The sequence below is a fragment of the Solanum verrucosum genome, unplaced genomic scaffold, assembly GCF_900185275.1.
Source record: "Solanum verrucosum unplaced genomic scaffold, falcon-dt-bn FXZP01000128.1, whole genome shotgun sequence".
NCBI classification, from domain to species: domain Eukaryota; kingdom Viridiplantae; phylum Streptophyta; class Magnoliopsida; order Solanales; family Solanaceae; genus Solanum; species Solanum verrucosum.
In genome coordinates, this window is record NW_026020327.1 from 2,192,840 (window position 1) to 2,203,570 (window position 10,731).

Here is a 10,731-nt window from a genome sequence, read left to right on the forward strand (position 1 = left end):
AGGCGGAGCTAGAGTTTTAAATTTTAAAAATATAATTTATATTTATTAGGTTCTGAATAAACTATTTATCCATATAATGTAAATTTTTAAACAAAATATACTATTTGAAATTATATTGTTAAAATATACTATTTTCAAATTATATTGTGAATGGGACATGTTCTTGTTTAACCATTGCTATTTCAACGGGTGAAGCTATAGTAATCGGTTATATATATATATATACCAAAATGTGTGAGTATAAATTTAACTACAAATTTAAAACCCACAAATTTTATATTTGTGTTAATTCGCTTCTATATATCAAACTAACATGTTTAATTGATTCGAATTTCTCACCGGATGGGCGCACTAAGGAGTAAAGCGCTTTCTATCAATAAATTATATATTTTCATAATTTAAATCCAAATTTAAACTTTAATTAAACTGCACGGTAAATCTCAACTATCTAATCACACCACATCGTGGGAAATGTCATCTTTTTAGCTTTTTTGAAAAATGTTTTTTTATACTTCTTTAATTTTAACTTTTCACACAATTTATTTATTATCACAAAATAAAATTTTATTTTAGAATATTCTACAATTTATATAACTTTAATTTAATACTATAAAATTTAAATATTTTTCTAAAATTTTGTTGAACTCCCTATCAAATCTAATCAGCTGCCAAACAAATTGAAATTAAGGTACTATACTACAAGAAGTCGAGAATAAATACTAATGAAGCAAAGCTATGATAGGTATATTTATTGTCATAATTATTTGTTATTTTGAGATGGTGACAGGGTAAGAAATGCAATCCATGTTTTTGTCATATGTTGTAGCTTTAATTTAATTTGTTCAAGTTTCCTTGACTTGGACAAAATTATTTTGTAACACATCATATGCGTACTCACAGAGTCTCAATAGAGAAAGAAAAAAAAAAAAACAAAAGTAAGGCTATCATTTCATTTTGGTGTATGAGAAAAATTGAGTTAATAATTTTGATGGTCACTCAACTATCAATTTTTTTCACAGAAAATCACTCAACTATGCCTTCTTTGCACAGAAAGTCACTCAACATATTTAATTATTTTTTTCAATAAAATTTTCTGATATGAAATTTTTATTTTTAACCAAAATTTTAAAAATCAAATGTATATTCATTTAAACCATTTAATGACCCACCCCATTTAATCCGACCCGCTAAGTCATTAAAAAGTCATCAATCATCACTTATATGTGCAAATCGCTGCAATTAGAAGAAAATCTAATCTTAACCTATATTATATATATATATATTCAACTGAAAGCAATACACATACTATAAATGGATTTATGAATCTATAATATAGGTTAAGAGAGAAGACAACTTTTTAATGATTTAGCGGGTCGGATCATTAAATGATTTAAATGGATATATATTTGGTTCTTAAAATTTTGGTTAAAAATAAAAATTTCATGTCAGAAAATTTTAGTGAAAAAAATAATTAAATATGTTGAGTGACTTTCAGTGCAAAGAAGTCATAATTGAGTGATTTTTGAGTTGAGAATGAAAGTTGAGTGACTTTATGTGAAAAAAGTTGATAGTTGACTGACCATCAAAGTTATTAACTCGAGAAAAATTGGGAAAGAAACATAAATACCATAGAAATTTATTGTCATAATTATTTGTTATTTGTTACCAATATATTTTCAACCTACCTCTCCCCCTGGCCCCTGCCATGTCCTATTAAATTTTAAAAAGCTTTGATCCGTCCTATCCGACCCTGACCCGTTTAAATATTACCCTGCCCCGACCCGTTAAATCCTTACCGCCCCACTGTTTCCCCATTGCCATCCCTAACTTAAAAAAAGCACTAAAACAGAGCAATAGAGAACTGTTTATTGAGAGTTTATTGAGAGTGTGGGAAAAATGCTACGAAAGGCTCTAGCATTCGCCGGAAGCGCACTGCAGCAACAACATCAGCCATGGCGCACAATAGCCTGCCGGCGGTCGTCGGGTGTTTCATCAGCCGTGAACAGTATAATCCTCCGGTCCCTTAAAGATCACTATCTTGAAGTCTCCAAAATGACCCCTCCTCCGGTAACCCCTTTCTCTTCTTTAACCTTACAACCCCAAAGTTCATATGGGTATGCTTATTTAGCTGAAATTCGATTGAAGTCTGAATCTTTTTTGTGTGTATGAGGGTTTACTAAATGGTTTCATAAAAATATGATTTTAGCTGTGTATAGATAGTGTAATTTTATGCTGAAGGGGATTCTACCTGGCAGAAGCCCAAATAGTGGCTCTTTCCAATTTGCTACATTGTGTAACTCGAACACTCAACGTTAGGATTGAAGGTGGAGGGTTCTTTACCATTTGGATATTCTTTCTCTATGGAGATTGTATTGAGAGATTTGAGTTAGTTTCGTGTGTTTATGATACAAGAAACTGATTGGTTGCATTGTTGGAGCAGTTGGATATAAGCTATAAAGTTAAAATGGTGTTTAAGAGAGTAAGAGAAAGTGTTGAGGATGATAGCTCGAAGGAGGGTTTAGTGTCTTCGTATTTTTTGTTCTTTTTGCGGGTGGGGTCTCTAGATGCTATAGTAATCCTTGAGGGAGTAGAAGGTAAAAAACACAATGGTGCAGCAAGGGTTAAAGACACACGGAACTATTGGAAGTGACATTTCACACAATGGAAGTATGTAAAATTGCTCTAGTGGGCTAACATAATACGCATGCTGAGTGAATGCACTTTGGCAATAGTGTTCTCTTTCTGACAACTAGGCTGCATACACGCAAGTGAAATATCTGTGGATAATATAATTAATTGTTTTGAATTATAAGAGCTTGAGGTAAATGTTACCAGTTTCAAAATTTTTTTATAAGAGCTTGAGGTGGAATAGTCACTCGGTGCAGTGAATATCAAACTAAGCGGCTGAAGAGAGATCTATAATAAAGAGCATTTACCATCTAGCCTCAAGCTACTAAAGCGTGATGGTTACACGAGCCTACATGCTTTTGAGAAAACAAATGATATTGGATTGTTTGAAAATTGTCCTACATGAGTTTTTTTCAAACTTTTGTTTGATGTCATAGTAAATATTGGTTTTGATGGCATTGAAGTAAGAGACATGGAAGTCGCGTTAGGTTTAGGGAGCACGGTATGTAAATTGCTCATTTTGAGACTCTTATGCTGGTCTCTATATGTTTCAGTGCTTCTCTAAGAAAAACTTTAATGCATCTAGTTCCTAGACTTACTGCAAAATACCCAAAACAGAAGAACGAAAAGGAACAATCGATGAAACTTGAGGATATTGATTTTGTTACTGTTCAAAGTGATAGCTTCGGCAGATGATGGCACCCATCCTATAATGGAAGTCTTGATACTTGAATCTGAAGCAGTATCTTGTCATTTAATATGAAATTTACAAAATTAAAATTAATATTTATTTAAGCTTCAATGCCTGGAAATGAATTGCTGTTAGTTTTGACAACTCCTGTTTATGTGATTTTTTATTTTCTTTTTGCATCTCTTTGGGCATTCGGCAGAAAGTTAGCCCTCCTTCTCCATTCACTGTCGTCAAGGGGGCACTTGATCATGGTGGTCCTGTTCTAAGACGAACACATGGAAATGAGGAAATCAGTATCTCTGTCATGCGGTTGGCCAACATTATTGCTGGAGGTATTGGAGATGAAGAGGAGGATGGTATTAATCAGCTTTTTCTACACGTTGACATTTCAAAGCCAGGACAGAAGGAATCTCTGCATTTTCTTTGTGGGCTATATCCAGATGCTTTGGGAATACACTCAGTCTCATTGAGATCAAAGACCGAGTCTAGTGGGTTTCTTGCTGTTCCAACCAATTACGGTGGGCCAGTTTTTCAGTAAGTCTTTCTTTGATGTGCCAACGTGTTTGATTGTCTGCTATATTTCGACCCTTGAGACATCATGTTCTTCTGTATGAAAGACAATTGCATTTGGATGTTTGGCTTTATGCCGTGTTTCTACCCATTCAAATACCATGACCTAGTTGTTTATTTATTACTTCTGTGTAAAATACAATTGGATTTGTACGGTAGTCAGAGTTTAAGCTCCATGGTTTAGTGAGACATCACTTGATACAAAAGCGAGTAGCATTTAATTTGAGTCCAATAGTTGATAATATATAAAAAAATTAAGCGCACAGCAGAAAAAAAATTAATGACATATTTTATTTGGTAGGCACAGAGATTGACTTGCTATGCATCTGGAGGGAACCTTTACAATAGATAACTGTTGATTTATGTTTGCTTGTCATGTTTCCACAGATAGACATCTTGCCTCACCCATGTATTCATTTATTTAGGTATTAGTTTCCCTTTCCTTTTAAACTGCCTGAATTGACCTACAGGTTATGAAGAACATACATATTCTGAAACTAGGACTGTTAAATATTCCTCAAAGTTTTTCCAATATGAAACAAAAAATGGTCTCTTCTGCCATTTGTCTCTAGCATCACAATGACATGTCAAGTTTGCAAAAGAAATTTGTAACCTTATGAGCCCATATCTTTCCATCAGGATAATGAGAAAAGTATGGACAAGTACCATGTAGAGATATGTGATGGAACTATACACCATCTATTCATAGCATTTAGATCATGAAAGTGAAATTCAAAAATCTTTTCATCTGGGCACGAGGGCAGAGTTTATTCGCCTAAATTACTTATTTTTCCTTATCTAGACTAGTGTTTTGTTGGATTAATTATTTGGATGAACTATCATAACCTGCTACTGGTAACCCACTGTAGAATTTCGAATTTTTTTCAATTCATTCTATTCTAGTATTATCACTATGTACGAATATGCTTAAAGCATTTTTGGCCTCATAACAGTGTAGATTTAGAGTAGGGGCATCAAGTGAGTCAAGATTAAACATGTTAATCAGGATAAGGGGTAGGCCATTCAAATTAAATGAATAAATAATGTTCCAGCTAAAACAATACAAGGTTATAAAACAATCAATTGCAAGCTATCCATTAGGAGTTGATTGGGATTAGATTATTAGAATGGAAATGGAATGAATGAAACGAGAACAATGAGTAAGATATACTCATAGAAAAAGGACAATGAGTAAGATTATATAGATTGACTTGAACATGCACCATCTTTCTTATCCATTCAGCCCTTCTATTCCTATACTTAAATAAATCTGATCCTTAATCTAACTTTGTCAGTATCAACCTAGCTTTCATATAAATTTTATCTCTCGTTGGTTCACCCAGGTTACTAATGATGTGATGCCAGAACAAACTTCGTGTTGCACTTCCTAGAACTCTTTATCTTTCCAAGCAAGAAAGAACACAATTTGAGAATGCAATTAATTGACCTTCACATCTTTGCTTGTTTATTTCTCAAAAGTTCTTTTGGGTGAAGATAAATAAGGAAATAGTAACTTAAGGGTTACTTCGCCTTGAAAATATCTCCGGGGCAGAAGCCTGAGCACTGGAGGCTCCTTAATATATGGGTGACCCAAAAAGAAGATAGGCAAAAAGACTATTCTTGGCAAAGTACCTTATCCATAAAAAAAGACTATTCTTCACCAAGTATTCTCTGTCTTAGTCCTGGTACAGAGTTAATATGTCTTAAGTTGATTGGATTTTAACTGCCCTGAACTCTATGCGTCCACTTAGGACTTTGATCTGTGCAAATAGTGAACCATTTTGATGATATGAAAATTCGAGCTGCTTATGAGCTACTGTCGGATACTCAGCTTGCAAAAGTTAACTAGATGAACTGGAAGAAAGCAAGATTTTTTTGGCCAGTGATGAAACAAAAAGTCACTCTTATGTTGTTTTTGGTGTCTCTTCCTTCTGGCTATTCTGGGGGGTTTTCTGGGGCATGTGCCATTCACGGGAGACATGTTCAAATGTAGCTAATTTTACATTCGAGGTCCTTTTTTTAAACTTGTTTACTGGCTGTGTGAGTGTGGGATGCTTTGTGTACCGAGTTACCCTTTGTTTTAATTGGCTGTGATTATTTGAAAGATCAAAGTTATAAGCAGTGCATGATGCTGATATCTTGATCAATTTCTAATCGAGTTAGGGAGAGAATAAGTTGGAGTAAAGAGTTAACTGTGTAAGACGGTAACCACTTTGACTTCTGTAGGAAGAGTGATATATCTATCAACCTAGGATCGGAATTTATTTCATGTGTTTTTGGGGTGGGTACACACAATTATGTTAAATTAACTATTTACTTCTCTAGAGGTTCTCTGTTGAGCAATGGAATCAACAGTTTGTGAACAAGAATCTTACAGACACCTCCTGAAGCTGCTTCCATTGAGAGGTTTTGGTAGTTTATCAGCTGAAAATCTTGTTTGCGAAAAGTCATTCTCTTCAATCTGCACATTTGTATGTCGTCAACAAAGGATACCTGTTTTTCCTTCCCTCTTTTAAGTGAACAGTTAGATCCTCAGGTGAACCGGAGTGGGAATTAAATAATCTTGCGGTTTTAATTCTTATCTCCAGTTTTTAATGTCTGATATTACTCTAGTTTCTGATTTATCAAAAGATACTATTATTCCAGTTCCGACGAGGTAGTTTCTGTTTGCATATTGTTTCTTTGTTCTTAGACCAGTTGACTCTATTCTGTGATGTATTTGTTTCTGCATGTCATTATTCATTTATAAAAAAGATCAATGGATAAAAACCTTTTACTGTGAACAGAGGATTTTATGTGGCGACTGAGACTTGGAAACTTCTTAAAGCAGAATGACATCTGATTTGTTTTATTGCAAATGCAGAGATATTGATGAGAAAATGAGAGATGCACTGCACAGCTTCATTGAAGAGCGAGGAATTAACGAAAGCCTCTTTCCATTTCTACAAGCTTGGCTCTATGTGAAGGACCATCGGAATCTTATGCGTTGGTTTAAAACAGTTGGTTCGCTCGTTAATGACAGAAAACAAGGAGCTTCTCATGCCTAATCTTTCATTTAATGGTTCTTTAAAGTGGTTTGTGTACCTTAGGGAAAATGCTAGACTTCTATAAATTGTTAAGAGTGTACTCAAGAGTCAAAGACTTAATGGAAAGTAAAAAAATTCAGGTTAAACGGAATGAATGTGCCTGCTAGGTCTTAGTGAATGTATAGTTTGCTTGTGAGTTGTAACAACTTACAATTGTCTTGATCGCGGAATATCATTGAGAAATAAGGATCCTTCTAATGTTTTAAGAGAACAATGCCATATTTCCTTGTTTTCTATATCTGATCCAAGCTGTGCTTTTTACTTTTAATTCATGGATTTTGTTTATCTTTTTGGCTTATTCATAGGCCCAAGTACACCTCACTTTAGAGTTTGATCAATGACATGATATTGAGGTATCTGTTATACATGGTAAGTGTGTGTTCGGTAGGAAGGAAAATGTTTTCCATGGAACACAAGTATGCTTTCTCTGTATTTTCTTTTGTTCGGTTCGTAAGTGAAAAAACATTAGAGCCCTCTACCTTGCCAAGGGCTCTACATGGATCAGTAAGGGCTTTGATTACTGCATTGGCTCCATGTCATTTCTACAATTGGGCCTATGAATAAGCCAACAATCACATCATGTTGTAAACTTGTAAGCAATAGGGCTATGGACACTTAAGCTCTTATTTTATGTTGGCTTTCAATTTATGCCCCTCGAAATAAAAAAATTGTATCGTGGGGTGTAAGTATATATTTTTGTATCATAATATCTCTTAACTTATGTCTCACACGATTTCAATTTCCAAAGAACTTATGCCCTTAGGTCTAGTACCCTACTAGACATAAGTTAAGTTGTTGAAGGGCAAAAAAATTTAAAATCAATCTATTTAAACGGAATTCGGGTCATTTCAACTATATTTTTGGGGAACTTGGGCCTATGCATAAGACAACAACCATCATACTCAACGTCCAGTTTTGTGTAACGATAATACTGTCTGGAGAGTCGAATAAATTTTTCATTGACTAAAGTTCCTTCAAACATTTTACAAGTCTCTTCACCAATTATGAAAAGTTGAAAGTTCTTTCTATATAGTTTATAGTTTTTCTATGTAGTTTTTAAATACATCAATTTTATTTTAAAAATTAGTAAAATTGATATTTGAACATATAAGAAGAAAAAAAATAGGTGATCCAATCTTTATGTTTAGAATATGCCATTCTTTTCAATTTCAGGTAGTAATGAGTGAAGGTGTGAAGTCAACCAAATAATTTCTAAGTGGGAGGACAAAATTTTCAATACAACAAAGCAATGGGGAGCAATGGGCCATCAAATGTTCCATTCTTGAATTCCACCTTTTAATTCATTTTTCTTTTTCCTCCCCTAACCACCACCACCACAAAATATATATATATATATAAAATTAAAAATTTATTAGCATGATGTCAACCCAACATAGTGGTGTGATGAAAAAGAAGTTATTGCAAAAGGATAGGTGTTGTCATATGAATTGGTCAATTGTTGTGTCTCTCACAAGCTATACTAGTTCCTTAGTGGTGTATGATTAGATTTATCAAATGGGACCTCTCTATGTGATGTGGTTTTGACTAACTCTAACATTTTGTGTCATAAAATTAAAGAGATATTCAAGTGGCCTTTTTAGGTGTTTTGACTAACTCTTAACATTTTGTGTCATGAAATTAAAGAGATCAAGTGGCTTTTTTAGGTCGAAACATTAACAACAATCGTACTCTCAATTGATTAAACTAAAAATAGTATAACATGTATATGGTCGTATATAACCAACGTATAATTTATACATATCGATTAAAAATTTAAATAATAAATTTGTCCGACTTTTTGGTCAAGGGCTCAGGATTTGAGGGGATTTTTAACATGAAAGATAGTGTAATATGCATGTGTTTTACTTTGCAGGTGTTTTAATCACAAACTAATTATAGTTGATCAGTCGTTCGATTGATTCATATTCATGTTGCATAAGGTCTATTTAGGAGAAAAACTCTTTCATCAAAAATTTCTTTTATTCTCAAGACGTAAATGCAAGACATCTGATTAGGAATGGAGGGGCTTTATTCATCTCATCACTTCCCTCGATGAAGTGTAAGGTTCATTGAAATCAAACTATTATAATGTGTAGCTTAACTTCCTTAGGCTTAGATATTTACTTTTATATTTTTAGGACCATTAGAGATATTGGACAGCTAATGAAGAAAAAAGTATTAAAGTGGGCTTACTCTACCATTTTATAGTCATGAAATTATAGGAAAGTAGCTTTATAAGGTCAATAGTCAGGTATATAATTGTGGTGATATTTTTAACAGGAAAAACTATAGTGTAAAACGACAAAAAAAAAAGAAGAAGCCGAAATTGGGTATGAATTTCGTTGCTAATATGTCGTTAGATTATTTGTAGCTAATGTTTTACTTTTGATAATTTGTTGCTGAATAGAATTATCTACGGATTTTTTACTGTTCAGCTACAAAAATTTTTTATCGCCAATTCCTATTTTGTTTTCAAGTAGGGTAATATCAAGTGAGAATAATCAAATGTTTTACTTTGCTTGTGGTAGTTTGATTTCTTTTTCTTTATGTCTCTTTTGGGACTTAAATATGTATAGGGTGGCTGGACAAAAAGAAAACAATAAAGAATACTTGTATTAGAGACAAGAACATTGAATTGATATTTTGAAGATTGAAATATCTAAAATGAAATGTAAATTATATTAATTAGGCCAAATATGTGAAAATATCTTCGTTAATAAGTGCTGACATGTGAGACTCGAGTTTAAAAGAGGACCGTAATATTATTATGAGTCGAGAGTCTTTCAAAAATAGCATTCTTATCTTTATAAGGTACGAATAAAATTGATGTACATATCACTCCTTTCACACTCTATTTATGAAATTACACATTATTATTAATTATTTTAATATATCATGCTAAAGTGTATGAACTGAATTTGACAAATTCAATTTTGTAATGGTTTGATTATTCAAGACCCTTCCACCACTTTCTAAGTTTCTATTATGGGCACAGAATTTGACAAAAGTCCAATTCTATAGTCTTATGATGATTCAAAATTCTACCCTTTTTTTTAATCTCTGGAAAAGTCTGTCGTTCTTTGAATGCGTATTAGGTGAGTCTGCTTATATGTAATAGCTTACAAACTATATAAAAAATGTAAATCGCACTATACAAGCTCGATGCGCTGAGGTTTGACTAAGAAGTCATATATTAATATGAAGAATTAATCCCATGACTTCCGTTATGAAATATCACTTGTTGTACCAATTCAATCATTCGAGTCAAAATTCCACCTTATATTATTAACTAAATCGAATTAATTGTACCGTTGTCTCCAAAACTTTTTTTAATAATAGTATATTACCTAGGTCATCACCAAAAAGTATGGTCTACATTTTGATTTTTTTAAAAAAATAATACAAGAACGATGTAAAATTTGGCATGAAATATGTCATAATTTGTTATTTGAAATTGTCAGGAAAAATTAAAACACAATGATAGATTCTATTAATCTTCTCTTAATTTGGATGTGTTGAGAAGCAAGCAAAATAATCCATGTTTTGTTTGTTCATGCTTCTTTGACTTTAGACAAAATTATTTTGTAACACATAATATGCATTGTCCCCCGCCCCCCTCCCCCTACCCTACCCACCTTTATTTAAATTCATGTTTTTTTTGTGTGTGTATGCTTTATCTTGATGGAGGTTTATTAATAGATACGGAGTTGATATTTAAAATTTATAAATTTAGAATTTTAATATATTACAATTATT

At 32.9% G+C, this 10,731-nt stretch overlaps 1 protein-coding gene across 1 annotated transcript; it reads left to right on the forward strand.

Moving 5' to 3' along the window:
- The first annotated feature begins 1,880 nt into the window (after window positions 1-1,880).
- On the forward strand, window positions 1,881-7,208 carry LOC125835802 (mitochondrial acidic protein MAM33-like). Its single transcript, XM_049514904.1, has 3 exons — window positions 1,881-2,067; window positions 3,519-3,853; window positions 6,753-7,208. Exons 1-3 carry the CDS (start codon window positions 1,897-1,899, stop codon window positions 6,934-6,936), a joined length of 690 nt encoding a protein of 229 aa, XP_049370861.1. The 5' UTR covers window positions 1,881-1,896; the 3' UTR covers window positions 6,937-7,208.
- The last annotated feature ends 3,523 nt before the right edge of the window (window positions 7,209-10,731 follow it).